Source organism: Balaenoptera ricei, chromosome 16, assembly GCF_028023285.1.
Source record: "Balaenoptera ricei isolate mBalRic1 chromosome 16, mBalRic1.hap2, whole genome shotgun sequence".
Taxonomy (NCBI): domain Eukaryota; kingdom Metazoa; phylum Chordata; class Mammalia; order Artiodactyla; family Balaenopteridae; genus Balaenoptera; species Balaenoptera ricei.
Genome location: NC_082654.1, coordinates 1,138,020 through 1,159,095, shown reverse-complemented (window position 1 = coordinate 1,159,095; position 21,076 = coordinate 1,138,020). Strand labels below are relative to the sequence as shown.

The window sequence follows — 21,076 nt, the reverse complement described above, 5'->3', positions numbered from 1 at the left end:
TGCCGGAACCCTCTCACTCTGCATCCCGGGTGCAGACTCTACACACACACTGGCCGGGACCGGTCGCAACCCTCTCCTCCTGCCCACCCTGCACAAGTTCGCCTCTCGGTCCTCGCAGGGGCCCGTCCGCGGCCTCAGCTCGCGCCTAGGGCCGGGGTTGGGGGTACAGTCACCGAGCCCGGCCGGGGCGGGGCTTGAAAGCAGAGCAGCAGCGGCGGGCCGGGGGCGGGGCCGGGGGCGGGGCCGGCAACGGAGCCGCGCGCCCTGGCGCGCTCCCACTCGGACGCCCGGCGCCCCCACGCGCACGCCTGGGCTCTGCGCGTGCCCCCTGTCGAGGCCTAGCTCGTGCGTCCGCCGCCGGAGACCCCCCCCAGGACCGCCCCGCCCGAACCGGGCCGCGCCGGCCAAAGGAGACGGCGGCGCAGCCGGAGAAGCAGGATGTCCTTCCAGGGCAAGAAGAGCATCCCCCGGATCACGGTGAGCTCCGCTCCGCGCCTCCTGCCCACTTCCCCGGGCGGGACCTGGCCTCCGGGCCCCGGGGAAGACGCTCCTGGCCCTGCGCCGGGCCCCCTTCCCTCCGTGTCCAGCCCCCGCGCTTGCCCCTGTGCCGGCGCGCTCCTTCCCGCGCAGCCCGGGGTCCCCGCGAGCGCCGCGCCGGACCCCCTTACGGAGCCGGCGCATAGGCCCAGGCCCTCCTCTGCTCCCGGGGAGGGCTCGGGGCCGGGGGGAGGCCTGCTCCGCAAGCGCAGATGCGCCTGCCTCCTCCCCCCCCCTCCCCGCCCCCGTGCGTCCGCGCCTCTCTGGGAGCTCCGATTCGGAGTGGGCCGTCGGCGCGGCCCTTTGTTGACACCGCCGGTCCGGCCTCCGGCCTCGGGGCACACAGATGCCATCCCCGCCCCGCGCCCCTCCACCCCGCGCCCACGCCGCCGCCGCACCACCGGGAGCTCTTTGTCCGAGACAAAGAAACTCAAACCGGCCCGGAGCCCTTGGCGACCCGAGCCCCTCCATGGAGCCGGGGTTCGGAGACCCCGGGGGGCGGGCAGGGTGGAAGAGAAGATAGCTCGCTAGTCACTGTGCGGGCATCAGGCAGTTCAGCTCCGGGGAGGAGACCCTCTAACAGCACACGCACTGGTGCGGGAGGTCCCACTGTCCACCCCGCGCTGCCAGGAAACAAAGCCGCCCCCTCCATGTGGCCAGGAGCCCAGAGGAGGGAGGGAGGGAGGGAGGGAGGGAAGGACGGAGGGAGGGAGGCGGGCGTCCGGGCGCCAGCTGGACGGTGCCTGGGAACCCGCGGATTCAGATCCAGCGGGAGGCGGTGGGGTGACCCATGGGGTGGCCAGTTGACTTCCTGAGATACTCAGGGAGGAAGAAGCCCGCCCCACCCCGCGCATACAGGAGAGGGTGAGACCTGATGCAGGAGCCAGCCAGGGCCGGGAGGGGGGCTGATCCCCTCTCTGGGCAGCTCAGACTCAAGGTGACTGGTTTAGGGGAACTTCTACCCTCATCCTGAGGAGCATGGCACCTCAGCCTGCTGCATTTCCCTCTTGGTTCCAAGCCCAGGAAGGCTCCCAGAATCTGAGTCCAGAAATCTGAGCATTGGAGGCTGGGAGATTGAGCAGGGCACCCAGCCCACAGTCTCTTCCTGCCCAAAGCCTTCCTCTTCCTCTTCTTGGGCTTCTTTGAGAACGCATTGGTCCACTGGGGCTGGAGTTGGGGCTGTTGGAGTGGGGGCGCTGCAGGGGGAGGCAGGAGGGTTTGAACGCTGGCTCAGAAGCTGGGCAAGGTGGGTCCTTGTGATGTGACCTGTCAGGGCTGGGTCTAGGGCCCAGGGGACCGGGCAGTGAACCTCTGCAGAACCCAGAAGGGAGAGGCCCAGGCAGCTGGGGCCGGGCCATGTGGTAGACCAGGAGTTGGCAGTGGGTCACACAGTAGGTATTTTCAGCTTCGAGGGCCACACTGTTTCTGGTGCAGCTACTCAGCCCTGCAAGAGAGCGGTCCTGCGTGTGACTGCTCCAGTAAAAGCTGAGCTTGGACATTGAAACGTGAATCTCATGTAACTTTTATGAGTCTTGAAAGTCTTCTCATGATGTCTTTCAACCAGCATAAGGTGCAAACCACGCTCAGCTCAGGGCTGCACAGGGACAGGTCGAGGGCCGTGTTTGGCTTGTGGCACAGTTGGCCACCCTTTTGTAGACTGTGCGGTGGTGGTTTTACCTTTAGTCAGTAGAAATCTGAGAATTCAGCCCAAACTGTTAGATGTTAATAAGAACAGAGAACGATGTGATAAGGCTCATAAGCGATGAATTATTTATCCTCTCAGCAGACTCTTCAGGGTTCTGCTGAGTGCGCCACACACGTCAGTTCTCTTGGCATCAGGCCGACGGTGTGCGAAGAGCCAGAAGCCCCGGCCTGGAGACCTGGCCTGGCCTCTGGGTGGGCACCCATGAGCCCCGGGCCAGGTCCCAGACCCCCTGTGAAACAGCTGTCACTCCGGCCTGGTCAAGTCCCAGAGAGTGGGAGGCTCCAGCAAGGTCACGGAGGGAAAGTGCTGCAGGGCTGGGTTCTCGCCCGCTCCATTCTGCACTCAGCTGTTTGCTCCTCCTTTGTGTTTCTCTCCGTTTTTCTCCACTGAGGTCAGACCATCACCCCTGACATCATGCACAGCTCCATTACTGGCTCTCCCTGTGCCTCACTCCCTCCTTCCCGACCGTCAGAAGTGGACTTATGGCGGCCCAGCTCCGTGCTGTGGGCTGCCCCGAAGAGCTGGCCGAACTTGCTGCCACTTTGTTCACCCCCTTGGGCTACCCCCAGGCAGCACCAGAACCTGCAGGCACCCCGATGTCTTCCTGGCCCTGCACCCCCATGGCCTCTCCATCAGCAGCTCCTTCTCCCCAACTCCCAGCCTCTCTGGAGTCCATCTCTCACCCGCCCCAAGATGCTGGCCCGGGGCCCCGCATCTCACCCAGACCACATCAGACCCCACTCCAGCGATGGCCCTGTTTCCATCCTTGAACACCACGGGCTGCTTTCTACAACAGGCTAATGTGATCTCTGTATGATCATTTAAACCCCAGCTTAAGGCCTCCCAGGTGGCGGCCCACTGACTCCCCAAGCCCAGCATGCCCCACCCCTACCCACCTCCCATTCCGCCCACCCCTCATCCCGCCTCGTTTCCTCTCCTGCATCAACCAGACCCTTTCCTGCCTCAGGGCCTTTGCATGGGCTGCGCCCTGGCCTGAGCTTGAGTCACGTCCAGTTTTAGCTCCTCCAACAGGCCCTTCTCGGTCCCTGAGGCAGCCAGTCCTGTCTCCCATCACCCTGTCACGTCACCTGCTTTGTGCTCTTGCGTCTGTCACCAGCTGTGACCGCCGTGTGTGTGATGTCTTCTCCCTCCCCAGGGGTAGGGCCCCTGCCTGCCGGCACTGCCTCAGGGCACAGAGATTCTGGAAGGAGCCCGCCCCAGCTGTCAGCCGGAGCCGCCTCTGTGGGTGGACGAGGAGGGCAGACCTTCCAGGCCAGCAGGGGCGTGTGAGACGTGGTCCACCTCCCCCCTCGGCCTGGGCTTTACAAATTAGGCAGCGGGTGTGCAGATGTACACGTGGTTCACTGCACTGCGGCTCGCACCGCCTCGGCTTTGCCGTGGTGAAGCGGGGAGCTAGCTGGTCGTACACCCTGTGCCTTTGGCGAGGCCAGACTGCCTGACCTGTGGCTGCAGGTCGTGTGCGGGGCCCGTAGGCAGCTGCCCGCAAGGGCCACCGTCTCGGGGCACCCTCTGCCCGCCCTCGGTGTGTGTGTGGGATGAACCATGCAGGCTTTGTGCTGGATTTCATGCACACCAATTGTGCCTGAATGTTTCCATCGTAATTCCAGGGTAAAGCTTGTGCTCAGGGTACTGTTGAGTCACTTAGTTTGGAGGAAACTTACCCATTTCTTTGTCTCTGATAGAGTGACCGCCTTCTGGTCAGAGGCGGGAGGATCGTGAACGATGACCAGTCCTTTTACGCTGACCTGTATGTGGAGGACGGTTTGATAAAGTGAGTTTCTACCTCAGATGTCTTCACGGTCACACGTCGATCACACACTATCCAGAAGTTTACTCTTGGGCGAGATCCGCGTGAATGGTTCTTTCTTTTCCAAAAGCTCGTTCCCTGGAAATAGCTTTTGCCCAACCCGAGCCCTCAGGGAAGCCTCAGAGAGCAGGCCAGTGGCTTCCTCGTTTCTTTATTAACACAGCTACAGTATGGTGTGGGGCTCAAAGCAGGTGTTTGTAAATGCTTACCGACCACACCTATTAGCTTGTCTGCTTGTGCCTGTCAAGGAGCTCCAAGGACTTCCCTGGTGGTCCAGTGGTTAAGACTCCATGCTCCCAATGCAGGGGGTGCGGGTTCGATCCCTGGTCAGGAACTAAGTTCCCACAGGCCACGCGGCAGGAACAAAACAAAACAAAAAAAGCAGCTCCAGCCTCTGGTCAGTAAGCAGCGAGTGGACACCTAAGTGACCAGCGCAGGGTTGGCTTCTCCGTGTTGACGGTCCTGAGCCCCAGAGTGTGGGCTGGTCCAGTTAAGTCTTGGCCGTATTGCCCTTTTCCTCAGGGACAAGAGCCCAAGGGCAAGAGTCCCATCTCTGCAGCATCGCCAAGGAGCCCGTTCACGTTTGCTCGGGGCTCTTCCTAACCGGCGCAATCTCTGTTGCTTTCAGACAAATCGGAGAAAACCTCATCGTCCCTGGGGGCATCAAAACGATTGACGCCCACGGCCTAATGGTCCTGCCCGGCGGAGTCGACGTCCACACAAGGCTGCAGATGCCCGTCCTGGGCATGACCCCGGCCGATGACTTCTGCCAGGGGACCAAGGCCGCCCTGGCAGGAGGGACCACCATGATACGTGAGTGTCTCCTGTGGGGAGCGTCCGTCCCAGGCCGTGGTCCTCTGGCAGGTGTGCGTGTCGCAGGAAGAGCTTTCCCTGACGGTGTTTCTCCCGGGCCTCTTTCCCTCTGTTGCGTCTCATTCTAAGAAACCCTCGAGCGCCTGCCCCTCGTCCTGAGCCGTGCTGCCTTGACCAGCTCTGGAGCGCTCCTGGGATTTCCACGGGAGCACAGGGATGTGTGCCCAGTGATGTGTCATTTCCCGGGAAGCTAGCAGCTGGCTAAGGACCGGGTTTGGAAAACCCAAGTGCAGGGGTCGTGTTGCCTGAAATGTCAGACGCATTTGCCCCTGAACCTCACACCCTCTGAGGCTTGGTTTGCAGAAACTCCCTGCCCATGTCAAAAGAGCTAAAGACGGAGGCTGTGTTTTAGGAAAAGGATGATGAAAAATGCTATTACCCTATCAACGAGCCCCAGAGGTACCGTTTCTTTAGTGCCGACGCTGTGCCAGGCACGAGCACCATCCTGGTGAGCCTCAGCTCGTGCTCTCCTCGTACAACCCTCTCAGCTGGGCGGAGACGCCCCAGTTAACAGCCTGTGAGGTGAATTCGCTTGCCCACCGCAACCTCGCTCGTGGCCAGCGCAGGGGCCAGGAAGAGGCACCGGCGTGCGGCCCTCCTCCCGTGGCCTTGAGCGCCATCAACGCCGCAGGCCCGAGCACAGACACGCCCACTAGGGGGAGACCTGACCCAACAGGCCCAGTCCAGCCCCAGCTGCACCACATCCTGGCTGTGACTTCACGCAGCGCAACCCACTTTTAGGCGCCTCACTTCCCCGATCTGTCAGGCAGGGGGAAGAGGGTGGAGGGTGGAGCAAGGGGGTGCACGTCGTTGCTTTGCTGTGTCTGGCACACGTGAGCGCTGCCGCCGCTGCCACCGGGAAAGGCTGCTCTGGGCACCCTGGGCTACTTCACAAGTGACATTTAGATGTTGCAAAATCCTGGCCTGGTGTGGTTTACTGAACTACGACGTGGAAGGAAAAACCCAACAATGGTCCACCTTCTAGTCTGATTAAGGAGAGTTGTGATTTCAGGCCCTTGGTCCTGCTTGTCATTGGTGGCCCAGGCTGAGCAGGCGCCTTCGTGGTTATGTCACCTGCTCCTGCCGGTGCTGAGGCATCAGACCGGCTGTGAGGACAGAGATGCTGCAGGCCCCGGCTGGCCTAGGCACAGCGGCCTGCAGCTCCAGGCTGGAGCTGTGAGCGGCCTGCGGGGCGGGGCCCTGGGTTCGCGACCTGAGCTGCCGGAAGCAGAGGGGCCCACGTGAGGGCGTGCTGGAGGAAGGCACGGCATCTGCCTGTAACCCCGGGGCGGGTGTGCCTTCCCCCTGGCCACCCCACTCCCAGCTCTCTCCCTGCACCGGGCAGAGGCTGTGAGTGGGGTTTGGACCTTGGACGTGGGCTTGCCGGCAGGGTGGGGTGACGGCGCAGTGCCCGTGTGCATTCCCAGTTTCCCCGGGGGGTGGGGTGGGGTGGGGTAGGTGCGCTGCTCCAGGTGTGTGCGGCCAGTGAGGCAGGAGGGAAGCCAGCCCCCGTGCGCTGCTGCGGGCAGGCTCGCGGGTCCAGCACCACGGACAGTGGCGCCACCCCTGCCCCTCCAGGGGCACCTCACTCAGGCCAGGCCTGTGCAGGAGGTGGAGGCCTGAACTGCCACCGGGCTCCCTGTGGTGTGTCCACTGGAGAGCGAGGCCCTCCCTCTGCTCAGAGAGAGGCTGGGGACAAGGGGCGGGAGATGCCTCTTTGGACAGAACCAGCGGGCAGGTTCCCAGCAGCCTCAGCCCGGCGTTGGGTACGAGGCCTCTTCTCTGCTTTTCTCAGACGTGCTTCCTGGTTTCCTGGGAACACGGAGCCGCTCTCCCTCGGAGGCCCAGGTGGTTCCAGTGGCGCGGGTGGGGGGCTCCGCTGACCGCGCTGTCCCCACAGTGGACCACGTGTTCCCCGACACGGGTGTGAGCCTGCTGGCGGCCTACGAGCAGTGGCGGGAGAGAGCGGACCGCGGCGCCTGCTGCGACTACTCCCTGCACGTGGACGTCCCCCGCTGGCACGAGAGCACCAGGGAGGAGCTGGAGGCCCTGGTGAAGGACAAGGGTGAGCGGGCGGCCCGGCCGGGCGGAGGGCAGCTGCAGGGCCTGGGCTCCCCTGGCCGCGGGTGGACGCTGTGTGCACCTGACCCCGGGGCAGGCGGCCGCGAGCTGGGAGAGAGTTGGGCAAGGGCCATTCGAAGGTCTGCTAGGCTGAGAGGTCACCTGCGTCCGAGTCTGGGGATGCATCCCGTAGCTGTTGTCCTCACAGGAGGACACAGCAGGGACCTGCCTGGAGGTCCAGTGGTTAAGACTTCACCTTCCAGTGCCAGGGGTGCGGGTTCGATCCCTAGTTGGGAGCTAAGATCCCACAGGCCTCGCGGTCAAAAAACCAAAACATAGAACAGGAGTATTGTAAGAAAATTCATAAAGACTTAAAAAAAAAGAGGACACAGCAGCCACAGCTGTCACCTCAGTCCCCTTGTGTCTTGGCCCTGGATGAAAGATAAGCCCTATAAGCTTTCTTAGTTAGCATCTTAGGAGCCTTTAGAAGGAGATGCCTTAAAACCTACTGCCAAAAGAAATAAAAATAAAAATAAAATAAAACCTGCTGCCTCAGCTGAAACAGGACGGTTTACAGATAAGGCTTAATTTTTTTTTAATCAAAAGTCCTGAAGCTGAAACCACATCAAAGTTTATAGAGGATTTGACAAGTTAGGTGGACGTCGTAACTGAGCTCCGGTGACTGGCTTCAAGGGTGGTCCTAGCACACAGCCGGGAGAGGAGCTGGCGGGGCTGGGATAGGGGGTGCCGGCTGCAGACCCCTGGCCGGGCCCTGGAGGCCACAGGGCCCTCCCCTCAGGAGACACTGCCCCCCGCCCCACTGTACATCCGAGGGAGGCAGAGAGGTTCGTCGAGGCCGTTTCCCAAAGAGCGATGGTCCTCACACCAGTAGCCTTTGGCATTTAGGACCCCCAGCCTGGGGGTGGGCAGGGGGTTCTCAGCCTCTGCACCTCCTTCCAGGCAGTGGCTCCGCCCCCCCCGTTGTTCCTTAACGGGGTCGGGAGGCCTGCGGCCTTGCAGCTCCGAGCAGAGGCAGAAACCGGGCACCTGCCGCCACCACCCTCCTGCCGGGGCGGCGCTGCCCAAGGGTCTGCTCCCAGCAGAGCGTCGGTCCTGGCCCGCTGGGTGGCGTCCAGGGACGGGCCTGCATGCTGACCAGTAGCCTCCACCAGGCGCCCTGGGGCAGGTGGTCACCTGGGGGGTCGGCTCGTGTGGCACTGGGTGACAGTTTCCCCCACGTGCCTTTGCTTCTCAAGTTCGCACTTTCGACCCAGCGAGATGACAGGGAGGAGGGAGGGGCCGCGCCGCTGTTTTGGATGGTGGGGGTCAGGTGAGTCCCCAGCTGGTCCCGCGTCCGCACAGCACAGGAGAGCTCGACCCTGGCCTGATGGGGCCCTGACACCGCGGGCAGCGTGTCCTGTTCCTTCTGCTTTTCCTGAGAGCCTGAGCGGGCTGAGGAGCCCTGAGCGGGGCCTGGCAGGCGCCACAGAGGCCCCGCAGGCTAGGTGGGCAACGTGAGGGCTCCCGGCGCCCAGTGCGGGAGGGGCTCCGGTGCAGCCCGGGCAGAGCTCAGGCAGCGAGACTGCAGCTCACGGCTCCCTTCCGTCAGGGGGACACGGGGCTCCCAGGGCTCCCGGGGGCCATGGAGGGTTAGGGGGCGGGGTGCGGGTTCTCACCTGGCTTTGCCACTGGGGAACAATCGGTTCCTGACCCCAGAGCTCGAGGGGCAGGAGGCGCCGGGGTGACTCTGTCCCCGTCCCAGCTCGGGAGAGTGTGGGGCCGGTCCCCGAGAGCCACCAGGCCGGCTGGCGGGGCCCCTGGAGCTCGGGGAGCAGTGGAGGCTCCTGGCATCCACCCCTCCTGCCTCCCCCCAGGTGTGAACTCCTTCCTGGTCTTCATGGCGTACAAGGACAGGTGCCAGTGCACGGACGGCCAGGTAAGGCCACGTGCCGAGCGGGGGGGCAAGCAGATGTCTCAGGCCGCTGTGGACGGGAGACACACAGCCCCACGCAGCCCATGTGCCTCTCCCCAGATGTACGAGATCTTCAGTGTCATCCGGGACCTGGGAGCCGTGGCCCAAGTGCACGCAGAGAACGGGGACATCGTGGACGAGGTGTGGGCGGGGCTGGCGGGGTGACCCCTGCCCACTTTTTGTGGGGGCATGTGGGGTTCCGGGCATCGGGTGCTATATGTGCTTCCAGGGTTCGAGGCCAGGCCCAGGCGGGAGACGTCGTGGGTCATGCTTAGCATTCAGGACGGTGGGCCGCGAGTGCCGGGGAGGCTTGTTAGGAGGTCGGTGGGGTTCTGCCTCTCCCCAATTCTCCACGCCGAAGCTCGTTTACACCAGAGAGTGCTGTGGTTCAGACCTGCAGGATGAGTGAGCCTGCCCAAGAAGAAGCCCCATCCCCGACTGTGCAGAGCCGCCGTGCACACCCCGGATGCACACACCCCCGACGCGCACTCCCTGTCGCGCATGCCCCGAACGTGCACTCCCTGACGCGCATGCCCCCGCCGCGCACGCCCCCGACGCACACTCCCTGAAGCGCATGCCCACGCCGAGCACGCCCCCGACGCACACTCCCTGACGCGCATGCCCCCGCCGAGCACGCCCCCGACGCGCACACTCTCGACATGCGCCCACTGGGGAAACAGCACGGCAGGCAAGGCTGTGGGGTCTTATCCCCTCACTTAGGGGGCCTGCGACCTTGGGCGAGTCCTTCCCCTCTGCAAGCCCCGTTCCCTCATCTGTAGTTTGGGGAGCTGGAGTCGCTCCGCTTCGGGTCAGCCCCGCTACTCCATTCTGAGCTCTCTGTGGTTGGTGATCCTCAGGGGCCTGGAAGTCTGGGCTCATCTCGGGGAGCAGGGCTCACGTGAGAGGTCGGGGGCCAGGGCTCATCTCGCGAGCAGAGGTCACATGAGAGGTCGGGGGTCAGGGCTCATCTCGCGAGCAGAGGTCACATGAGAGGGCGGGGGTCAGGGCTCATCTCGCGAGCAGAGGTCACATGAGAGGGCGGGGGTCAGGGCTCATCTCGCGAGCAGAGGTCACATGAGAGGTCGGGGGCCAGGGCTCATCTCGCGAGCAGAGGTCACATGAGAGGGCGGGGGCCAGGGCTCATCTCGCGAGCAGGGGCCGTCTCAGGGCCAGGGTGCTCTGGGCTGTGTCCAGGCTGGAACATGGTGTGTGTTTAGGAGCAGAAGCGGCTGCTGGCACTCGGCATCACCGGCCCCGAGGGCCACGTGCTCAGCCACCCAGAGGAGGTAGGTGTGAGCCTGCCGGGAACGCCCCCCTGACTGGGCCTTCATCGGGGGTTGGGGCTGGCCCCGTGGTCCCGGCAGGGCTGTGATCCCGCCGTCCTCGTCTGGAGGCGTGAATCAAGGCTCACGTCCCCTCCTACCACTGGTCACCCTGAGGCCTTTATGCGAGGCTAAGAAGGTGGCGTGGTCAGCCCTGGGGTCTGCGTGGGTCGGCACTTGAGCCCCATTCTGGGCACTGAGCCCCAGGCTGGGGTCCTCACCTGCCCGGGGTGCTCCCTCTGGGCCCGGGATCCATGGGTGGTCCGGGGGCATCTCACGCCCGTACCGGTCAGGAGGCCCCAGTGTTCTCGTGTGGCCCGACTGCCCGCATCCCCAGGTGGAGGCTGAGGCCGTGTACCGTGCTGTCACCGTTGCCAAGCAGGCCAACTGTCCCCTGTACGTCACCAAGGTGATGAGCAAGGCTGCGGCCGATGTGATTGCCCAAGCCAAGCGTAGAGGTGAGTGGCGGCCCCGGACCGGGTCTCTGTGGGGGTCGCTCACGTTCTCAGCCTCCCGGGGCTGGGCCAGCTGGACTGAGGCTCAGCGCGGGCAGACCCGACGGAGACGCAGCGGCCGCCCTGCCAGCCTCTTCATGGTGGGATGGCCTCTGGTGCGGGGGCACCAGGGCTGTGGCCGGCGGGAGATATGGGCACCTGGTCCTTGTGTGGGGTGGGTGGCCTGAGTCTCCCCTCTTGTCCAAACAGCAGTGGAGCACCGGGGGGCCTTGAAGCAACAGTGAGGCCTAGTGGCCCTGTTTGCACAGAAGTGAGTGTCAGAGCTGTGCTCTTTGTGTGTCGGTATGTGCGTGTCTGTGTGTGCGATGTGTGTGGCATGTGTCTGTGTGTGTGTGGTGTGTGTGGCGTGAATGGTGCGTGAGAATAGATCCTCATGTCGTGTAAGGGAGCCTGGCCCAGCTGACCCTGGGGGCCCACGTTACTGTCCGCTGGGCACGTCCTGCGTCCAGGAGCTGGGGTGCGGGTCCCGAGGGCTGGATGCTCTCTGGCCCTGGAAGCCCAGGCCCTGGAGGAGGCAGGGGGTCAGTGACGGAGCCAGGTCCTTGCACAGAGGCTGTGGCCAGGCGGGGCGGACAGTCAGTTGACGGTGTCTCACTGCAGCCTGTGGTCCCAGCCGGGGTGTGAGGCAGCGGGGACAGAGAGGACCCACTTGGGGAGCCCCAGGTGGCCTGGGCCGGGCGCCCCCGGAGCAGGGGAAGAACTGTCCAGGCTTGGGAGATCGAGGGGCAGTTGCGCGTCAGCCCTGGGACCGCGGGGCCAGACCCACCCCACGATGAAGTCCAGGTCAGGGGGGCATTCCCAGGCCCTGCCCGGGTCTGGGGACATGGGGGCTGGCAGTGCCCCTCACGGCCTCCCCGCAGGGGTAGTCGTGGTCGGGGAGCCCATCACCGCCGGCCTGGGCACCGACGGCTCCCACTATTGGAGCAAGAACTGGGCCAAGGCCGCGGCCTTCGTCACGTCACCGCCCCTCAGCCCGGACCCCAGCACCGCGGACCACCTCGCCTCCCTGCTGGCCAGGTAGGGGGCTGCCTGTGTGCCCCTCGCCCCGGCCTGCCCTGTGCCCGCCGGCAGCTCCAGGCCTCTTGCGTCTGGAGAGTCCGCACCGGGCTCCTTGCCCTCCCACCTGCGCCCCGAGGCCCTAGCTCTGCCCTCTCCGACAACCTCTCCCCCACCCCACCCCCCCTGGGGGCCGAGCAGCTGGGTAGGGGTGGAGCCAGCTGGGCCTTTGGCGGCTCAGGAAGGACCGGCCCCTCTGGGCTCTGACTCCGGCTTTCCCCAGCGGGGACCTCCAGGTGACCGGCAGTGCCCACTGCACCTTCACCACTGCCCAGAAGGCCGTCGGCAGGGACAACTTCACGCTCATCCCCGAGGGCACCAATGGCGTGGAGGAGCGCATGTCTGTGGTCTGGGAGAAATGCGTGGTGGGTGCAGAAGGGGGGACGCAGGGTTCTCCCCTCAAAACGCTGCCTGTTCATCAGAAAGGGAAGCCCCTTGAGCAGTAAATTCACCAGAGCAGAGGTTGGGGCTCGTGGGCCCCCGGGTGTCGTCCCCCCAGCCCTGCCATCCAGGGCTCCCTAGACATTTGCTTCTGGTCCTAATGCACACGACCCAGGGAGAGCGGGGTCCCTGCCCTGGTGGAATTACGCTCCGCAACGTCTCCCTAGGAGGCCTGAGATTTCCTCAGACATCCATCTCGCTTGGAGGGCCCTGCCCACGGCTTCTGCCCCCATGCCCCCAGCCCCGGTCCTGAGACCTTCCCTGGGCTGGGGCCCTGACCCCAGGCTCCTGGCCGCCCCAGGGGGACGGTTGCGTCCTTTGGGGACACAGACATTATTGTGGAAACATCAGCATTCATTTGCCCACAAAGTGAGCATGGAGACCAGCTTGGTGCCCAGGAAGGACCAGACCTGCAGGCACGACTGAGGCACACGACCCATGGCCTAGGGAACAGGGGCCACCTCCACACAAGAGCCCCGAGACCAGACCCCGCCTGCGGTCAGGAAGGGCGCCCCCCCCCCGACTCACCCCCACCTTCTTACTTCTCAGGCCTCAGGGAAGATGGACGAGAATGAGTTTGTTGCTGTGACCAGTACAAACGCAGCCAAAATCTTCAATTTTTACCCAAGGAAGGGGCGGGTGGCCGTAGGCGCCGACGCCGACCTGGTCATATGGAACCCCAAGGCCACGAAAATCATCTCTGCCCAGAGCCACAACCTGGTGAGAGAAGCCTGGTCCCACGTCAGGGTCAGAGTCGGGGGCCTGGGGAGACCCGCAGCCTTCCTGGGGGGATGGGCAGGAGCAGGGGTGCAGGGCGCGGCGGCCACTGCCTTCTGAATCCCGGCCCGGCCGAGTGGGCGCCCCCCGTTGGGGGTCCTGGGTCAGGACACTGAGCAGCCCCTGGCTGTTCTCCCCAGAACGTGGAGTACAACATTTTCGAAGGCGTCGAGTGCCGAGGAGCCCCCGTGGTGGTCATAAGTCAGGGCAGGGTCGTGCTGGAGGACGGGGCCCTGTTCGTCACCCCCGGGACTGGTCGCTTTATTCCGCGGAAGACCTTCCCCGACTTCGTCTACAAGAGGATAAAGGCTCGCAACAGGGTAAGGCCTGAGCCAGGCAGGCGGGTGGGCATGAGCTCTCAGGCCTCCTCCGGGTCAGCCCTGCCCACGGCCACTGTCGGAAAAGCACAGCGGCCCCACTGCTCCGGGCGCTTCTTAGCGGTGCTTCGCCCACGTTCGTCACCAGGCAGCCCATGTCGCTGTAGAATGCGTGGGTGTGAAGCAAAAAAACCCCTCGTAGCCACCCCCCAGGTACACTGCCGCTAAGACTAGCACAGCCCACCCAGGATTTCCCCGGGAACAGACGTGGATGTTAATAAATTAAGGAAGGAGAACACGTGGTTTACACGGCATCCATGAACTTAGAAGTTGTGAGCCCTCGTCTTCCCATGCGGGCTTGGCCAGCTGCCCACCGACTCTGGCGGATGCACCAGGTGTCCACCCAGGCCCCGCGCTGCACGCGCAGGTGGTTCACGCATGCGCACAGGCGCGCGCGCGCCCACACACACACACACACCCCCCTGCACACGTGGTTATTGTACTCTCTGGTTTGCTTTATCCCAGCCCTGTTTCCAGTTTTCTAGACTAAAGACGTTGTCTGAGCTCATAGTGAGGAGGGATGGCTTTTGGGCTGGGCTCGGGGCCAGGTGCTGGTCTCCTTCCCGGGAAAGGAGAGTGGAGGCTGCCCTAACTCGCAGACACTGCTGTCTCAGGCTGCAGGGCCCGCACCACGGCTGCCGCCCACATCTGACCTGGGCACGCCACCCCCTCCTCCCGCAGGGTTCGAGCAGGGCCGAGAGGCAGGGTCCAGGGCGGAGGGCTGGGCATCGCACTTGGGGTGAGGTCCGGGGCACCCCTGGGCACTGGCCACGGGGCAGCTCCGTGAGGTGGCAGGCCAGCCCCATGTACAGCCGCGGCACGGAGCAGGGAGAGGGGACGGCTCCCCGTCGCACCCCCGGGGTGACGGGGGCAGGGGCTGGATGCAGACCCGAACCTGCAGAACTCCACACCCCACAGTCGCTCTTGCCCTGCGCCCCTGCCCCACTGTGACCCCTGCAGGGCAGGATCTGGTCAGAGGCCCCTGGGGCTGGGCTCAGCCCCACAGTCATGTGTAAACCACAAATCCCCAGGCAGGTGCCAGCTGCAGACACAAGCACAGCTGAAGGGTTTGCCTCAACCCTCGGACTGTTGGTCCATCATGGTGGCTACAGGGAAGGGCGTCTGCCTCTGGGGGCCATTTTCAGGGAGGGCAGGACCCAGGGCCACCACCTCAGGGCTTCCTCGGGAACACAGCGGGGGCTGCGTGGGGGGCCACAGTACGGCGGGTACTGAGGAGGCGGCGACCATATTGGGACCAGTTTCTGATTCCAAAAGGAGACGCCTCCGCAGGCCACCCCTGTCCGAGCTGCTCCTCCAGCTCGGGGCACTGCTGCCCAGCCTCGGGGGAGGGAGGTATGTGTCCACACTCGCGGGGAGTCACCCCTGTTGGCGGGGAGCCCCCTGCCCTTGAGCCCGGGGCCTGTGCAGCACCCCCTCATGCCAGCCTCTCGGCCCACAGCTGGCAGAGATCCACGGCGTGCCCCGAGGCCTCTACGACGGGCTGGCCCACGAGGTGATGGTGCCCACCAAGCCAGGGGGCGGTGTGCAGGCCCGCGTGTCCTGCCCAGGGAAGATCTCAGTCCCACCCGTTCGCAACCTGCACCAGTCGGGGTTCAGTCTGTCTGGTGAGTTGAGCCCAGCCTCTGTGGGACCCGAGGACCACGTGGGAGTCCAGCCTCCAGCCCCTCACTGCCCCATAACGCAGAGGCACATACGTGAGGCGCATAAGGATGGGGCCTGGGGGCTAAAAGGGCTCTGGGGGCCCCCCGCGTGCAACCACCAGGCTCAGGCCTCTGGTCAGGGTCTCAGCTGTGCTCCCAGCGTGCTAGGCTTCTAAGAGAAGCCCTGAGCCCCAGGCTCTCCCTGCCGACGGAGCCAGACCCGCCCTCTCTCTTCCCAGCCCTTGGACGGGGGCCAACCCAGCCCCTGACATCCTGTCTCAGCCTCCCTGCTGGGGAGGTGATGGTGGTCCCTGCCTGCCTCCTGGGGATGTAGGGCCAGGGGCAGGGCCCCTTTGGAATCCAGCATCGTCCTAAAGGCTAAAGACAGCCTTCTCCCATCACGGGGGTCGGTGCAGGGCAAGACCCACGGGAGGGGCGAGCAGGACTGGCCCAGCCTCTGCTCCTCCGGACCGGACTCCCAGAGGGTCAACCTTGACCTCCAGTCTCTGGCCGCACGCACACCTGGCCTCACTTGCTGCTCATCTGAGGCCTCAGGGGTGGGAGTGCCTGACCGGCGGCCTGGCTGACCCGGCAAGGCCGTCGGGGAGCGTGGGGGCCTGCAGTGTGGGGCTGTGGCTCGCATCCCTGGCCTCGCGGGTGTGGCGTGTTTGCGTCCCCTCCCCAGTGCCACTTCCACTCCTGGCTTCCCCACAGGCTCTCAGGCCGATGACCACGTCGCCAGGCGCACGGCTCAGAAGATCATGGCACCACCTGGCGGCCGCTCCAACATCACATCCCTGTCCTAGGAGCTGCTTGTGCCAGCGGCGGGCGGGCCTGTAGGCGGCCGCCACTCCCCTCTGTTCCCTTCCCTTCGTTGAACCTATTTTGAAAGGTGCTTGGCCTTACCTTCCCCTCCCCAGAAACTCTCCTCTCGGGGTCCCAGGTCCTGTTACGAGGAGCCCCCGCAGGAGAGGCTGAATTTGGGGAGGTTTCACTGCCAGGGCAAGGAGGCCGGACATGGTGGCGGGGACAGTTCAGGTGGCCCTGAGCCCGGGTGCCAGGTGCCTCAGGAAGACAGGGGCCTCCTAGGATGCCCAGGGCAGCCGGGCCAGGACGAAAGGCTGGGGGTGTTTTGCCCTCGTCCCTATCAGGAACCACTGCCCCGCGGAGCCCCCAGCTCTGCCCCCTGCTCCCACGGGCAGAGGTGCAGCCCGCCCCTGTGGGCCTTAGCGCAGGGAGGAGCACCCCGGCCCTGCCCAGAGCTGCTGCGACTTCAGGGACCCACCGGGAACACAGTGCAGGGCAGCTGCCGGCAGGACTTGTGCAGATGCGTCCGCACACTTTGCCAAGGACCAAGCCTCCGCTTTCGTAGAGCCCATGTCCAGGGAATTTTAGGATCCTTTAGCTAAGATGCTTCCCGTTTACCACTAAGTGTGCATTGCAGTAGTTTATTAGAGCAGCAGTTTTGTGTGGTGAGGACACCTGTAGCCAGGAACCTGCCTGCCACCCACAGCCCAGCAGCACTGTGCCCCGGTCCACGTGAATCAAGTCGATTAAAGGCATCTGGGCTGGAAGCCGCCGGCGTGTGGAGAGCCCCGACTTCTCTACCCCTGCGCCGTCCCCTGGGGGTCCACGCTTGGGATGCTGGGGCACACCCGGCAGCCCCCTGGCCTGGCTGCGAGCTGACGGCGAGGCTGGACCTCAAGACCACCTGCGGGGCCAGCTGTGCTTGGCCTCCGGGCACGGGCAGGGCTGGGGCCGAGCCATAGGGAGGCGCTCTGCCTCTCAGGGAAGGGGCCCCAGGCCTGCAGGTCAGAGAGAGCCAGACATTCAGAGGGAGAGGGGCGGTCGGGAGGACCCCCACCTACATTCTACTTGAGGGGCCCGAGCCAGCCCAGCAGGTTGGGGGTAGCATGACGCCTGGGGACCCGCCAGGACAGCACGATGAGCTCACACCTCCAGCGGGCAGCGGCGGGGGGAGGTGTAGCCTACATTCTGCCCCCTTAAGGCAGAGCAGCCCAAGGTTCTGATCCAGACCCATGGACTGAGCTGCACCAGAACTTTCTAGAAGATGGAACTGCTGGGTTGGCCTCCTGGTCTCGGCCCCTCTCTGATAAAAACGGCGCCAGTTCTGTCCCCCAGATGTGGGACGCTCCCAGGAGGGGTCTTCACCCCAAAAGCACCAGGAAGGGACAGGGGCAGCCCCCTACCCCTCACACGGCCAGGCACTCTGGGCCCTGCCCAGGCGTCCACTTCGGTCATGTTCCCCGGGGGAGCATGACCAGCCCCATCTTTGAATCCAGGCCTTCCATGTGCTGCGCTGGAGCAGGGCAGCCCCCGGAGGTGGTCCATCCTGGTGGTCCTGCAGCATTCCCGGGGGCTCCCTCTGGCTCAGATTTGTTCGGTCAGTGTGGCCTCCGAGCTGCTGGATTCCCGGGGCTCCACTGCGGCCAGTGTTCACGGCACCAGTGTCCCCCTCCCCCAGAGGGAGCCAGGGTGATCGGGGGGACAGGTGACCACACCCACATCCCTGCCACCGACTCAGGAGATAGGCATGCTGTCCCCTTGGGCCTCAAAAACGCACACTTAGATGTACACAAAAACCCATATAAAGTGTGGGTTTATACAAAACGCCAGACCTACCCCCTGCCCAGTTCCTGCCTCTGACATCACCAGGTCTCCACCACAGGGCATCCTGCGGTACCGCCCACCTCTGGACCCTGGCTCCCCGGTGCTACCTGGGCCCACGTGCCCCGTGTGGGCTCGCCGTGCTGCGCTGCTGACCCTGACCCCCTGCACCTGGGCGAGCGGGGGCCGTGAGCTGTTCCAATCTGTGGGTGCTCCGGTCCTTGTCGCTTCTGCGGTTCTGCCCCAGGTGCCCCTGCCCTCTGACAGGCACCACCTGCCCCTCAACCCTGCAGCGGCCTTAAGGCGTCTGGGGCAGGAGACGGGCATCCACCCCAAGGCCGAGGACCGGGGCTCTGGGGAGGCCCTGCACCAGCAGGAACCGCCCTGACTCCCAGACAAACGTTCTCTGTAACGCAGCAGGCACAGAACGTGCAAAACAGCCGACACCAAGTGGTTCTCATGTTGTTTTTCTCGGAGGTGGAAACTATACAGGAACACAGCAGAAATTACCAGAACGGTCTGTATCTCTATTATAAACACTCTTCACGCCCACACCCCTCCCCCCTTGATGGACAAGAGCCGAGCAGCCCCTGGGCCGCCCCCCGGCTCCAGGCGGCAGGGCCGGGCGAGGTGGGCTATGTACAGCAGGTGGCAGGAGACCAGGGCGCCCGTCCCACCACGCGGCCCGTCGGGGGGCCGCCAGGAGAGCCCGCGTGCGGGCCACGTGCTTCCCTCCGCCATTGCCCAGGTGGCCCCTGCCCTCCACACCCACTGCTCTCGGCCACGCCGACAGCCTCTTGTCACCACGTGCTACCGAGAGCTGGAGGGCAGCCTCGGCGGTCAGACTGTCCAGGGAAATTCCAGCCGGGGCGCAGCGGGAGCCGCCGGCCTGGGCCTGGGCCTGGGCCTGGACCCGCCGGGCCGCTCCGTGGGAAAGTCGATGCTGGGCCTCCGCCCGCCACCAGGTCCCTCTGGACGCCCCGAGTCTCCGGCGTGACCTGAGCTGACGCCGTGGGCAGGGGCCACCTAGCTGCTCCCGGCTGAGGGGCAGATGGTGCCGCAAACGTGCAGGGCCGAGCGCGCCCCCTCGCCGTCCGCCAAGGCCTCTGCGCCCTCCCCGGGCTCAGGTGCAGGCAGGGGCTCGCTCGTGGGGTCCTGGCTCCTCTTCAGCCTGGGGGGAGACACAGGGAGGGCCTTTATGCGGCCTCGCCGGCAGCTGCTCGCTGGCCAAGGGCCTTTCCAGGGACTCCTGGAGTGGGTCCCGCAGGAACACGGACACATGCTGGGCATCTCTGCCTGGGCAGAAGCTCCTCCAGCCACACTGGCTCAACAGGATGTGCGGGCACACGGGGCGTTCCAGCCCAGCACCCTCTGTCTGGCCGTTCGTGGCCCTCGGTCTCGGAGCGGCAGGGCTGGTGAGTCTCAGCCTATTTCAAGCCAGAAGCTAAAAGGAGGCCTAGTTTAAGCGCAAGTTCTGCGGGTCAGCAATTCTGGAACAAAGTGCCTGGCCGGATCCCATTACTACCCAGGCCTTGACCTCCAGGATGATGGCCACTGTCCTAAACCAGTGTTCACATGTCGTCCTGGTCACTGAGGCAGGACAGAGCACCAGCTAATCCTGCTCACTTTCCAGGCCAGAGCTCAGAGCCTCCTCCTCCAGGAAGTCCTCTGCCCCTCATCCCACTCCTCCTCCTCTCGGGCCCCACGGCACTGGGCCGCCTCCCTCCACTGTGGCAGGTGTCTTGGGTGTCTGTTTGTGGCCTGTCGTATCTCCCTGCCAGCCAGCTCCGCCCTTTCTGTCCCACAGTCCCTGAATAACCGAGTGAGGGGTGGGAGTCGATGTGACTGCACGGCCGCCCAGGAAGTCCTCCGCCCTCAGCTGGGCAGTCCACCCAGTGTCTGCCCAGGAGATTCTGGCCATTGGCCGAAGGTGGCCAACGAGCCCTTCCCCCAGAAGCCTGAACAGGGACCTCCCACCCTCTCCCCCAGGGCCACCACTCAGAGTCCCCGAGGAGCGCAGGGGTCAGGCTTCCCAGCCCCGCTGATGCCACGCGGCTGCAGTGGCCAAGGAAACCGAGGCCCAGTTCCCCAAAGTCCTTTCTGCCCCGTTACTGGCCCACAACGCGCACACTCACTTTTCTCTGTTGAAAATCACGAAGTCTTGCTGGATGGCGTCGAGGCAGTCCTGAAGACGGTCGTTCTCCTGTGAGTCAGACAGACACAAAAGTGAGCGCGGTGGAGCCCGCCAGGCCCCCTCGCATCCCTCAGGTGAGCTCCTGGGCGCCCCCGGTCGGCTTCTCCTCGTGGCCTCCTCCTCTCTGAGGAGCCTGCCTTTGGGCTGTTTAGGCAGCCAGGGGGCATGGGAGTTTGCACCTCCAGGTGACCCTTAGCCAGAGACAGAAGGACGCCCGGCCCCCCGTCTCAGGGTGGTTGCAGTATGTGCAGAGCCAGACTCGGCCGGAAGCCACACCGGGCTTGGCGCCCTCCCCTCCCTCCCCCCGCACCGGCTCCTCCCGGTCACTTGACCCTGGTGCACAAATCCCATCTGGGGGTCTGACTCCGGGGAACCTGACTAAGAAGGTCACCGGCAGGAGCTGGCCCGAGAAGCAGACTCTCAGGATGGGGTTGTGGAGTTGGGTCCCGCGCTGGCCAGACACAAGGAGTGTTGAAGGTCCCTGGCGGGCGTGAGGCCCCGACCACTAAGACCCTCGCCTCAGGTACGCCTCGGGAGAGGGTGCAGGTGGAGGGAACGCACCGGGACTGCGGGTCTGGGTGGTCGCGCCTGGCCCCGGGGGTGAGCGAGCCACGGACTCGGGGCGGCCAAGCGGCGGCCCAAGCCGCAGTGTGGAGACGCCCCGTCCCGCGGCCCCGACAGGGAGCTGGAGACCAGGCTGAGATGCCCGAGCAGCGGAACTTCAGAGAGCGCTGGACTCACAGCCTTGAAGCTTCCTGCATCAAATGTGCGGCCCTGATAGGGAAGGAGTGGGCCTCTGGGACGTGGGAGGGGCCGCCCGAGGGGATGTGCGTGGGCACGTCAACCCTACGCCCCTGCACTTCCGTGCCCGCGGGAGGGCCTCTCCCCACTGGAGCAGAGTGACACCCCTACCCCAACTCCTGCGGACGACGCAGAGCTGCGACCACAGCAGGCGGAACACCACTCGCCCGCTCAAGCCCTGCCCCACCTGCCCTCCTCGTCACGTGCACCCCTCGCAACTGCGCAGGCGCTCAACCTGCTGGTTAGGAAGATGCTACTCAACGGACCGGCAGGACGGGCCTGGGAGGGGCCTGGGGTGGGGCTGTGTGGCTGGACAAGGGAGAGTCTG

The 21,076-nt window shown here is 64.8% G+C and overlaps 2 protein-coding genes across 4 annotated transcripts in view; one reads left to right on the top strand and one right to left on the bottom strand.

Moving 5' to 3' along the window:
- Nucleotides 1-438: 438 nt before the first annotated feature.
- On the top strand, nucleotides 439-16,679 carry DPYSL4 (dihydropyrimidinase like 4). Its single transcript, XM_059899132.1, has 14 exons — nucleotides 439-477; nucleotides 3,946-4,034; nucleotides 4,699-4,883; nucleotides 6,844-7,008; nucleotides 8,879-8,940; nucleotides 9,037-9,117; nucleotides 10,194-10,262; nucleotides 10,636-10,756; nucleotides 11,674-11,830; nucleotides 12,093-12,234; nucleotides 12,860-13,030; nucleotides 13,228-13,407; nucleotides 14,924-15,089; nucleotides 15,840-16,679. The coding sequence occupies exons 1-14, from the start codon at nucleotides 439-441 to the stop codon at nucleotides 15,929-15,931; spliced, it is 1,719 nt and encodes a 572-aa protein (XP_059755115.1). The 3' UTR covers nucleotides 15,932-16,679.
- Nucleotides 16,680-18,259: 1,580 nt separating this feature from the next.
- Nucleotides 18,260-21,076, bottom strand: part of STK32C (serine/threonine kinase 32C) — an 84,528-nt gene continuing 81,711 nt past the window's right edge. For all 3 annotated transcript variants that reach the window (XM_059899289.1, XM_059899288.1, XM_059899290.1), the window contains exons 11-12: nucleotides 19,889-19,956; nucleotides 18,260-18,924 (exon numbers count right to left, since the gene is read on the bottom strand). In XM_059899289.1, the coding sequence (XP_059755272.1) occupies nucleotides 18,780-18,924; nucleotides 19,889-19,956 (213 nt within the window). In that variant the 3' untranslated portion in view covers nucleotides 18,260-18,779. The remainder of the gene's footprint in view (nucleotides 18,925-19,888; nucleotides 19,957-21,076) is intronic.

Excerpts from the sequence above, each read along its gene's own strand:
- DPYSL4 (XM_059899132.1), top strand. The coding sequence starts at position 439 with ATGTCCTTCCAGGGCAAGAAGAGCATCCCCCGGATCACG. Across the intron at positions 9,118-10,193 it reads ACGGGGACATCGTGGACGAG|GAGCAGAAGCGGCTGCTGGC; the intron begins GTGTGGGCGGGG and ends GTGTGTGTTTAG. Across the intron at positions 10,757-11,673 it reads TGCCCAAGCCAAGCGTAGAG|GGGTAGTCGTGGTCGGGGAG; the intron begins GTGAGTGGCGGC and ends GCCTCCCCGCAG.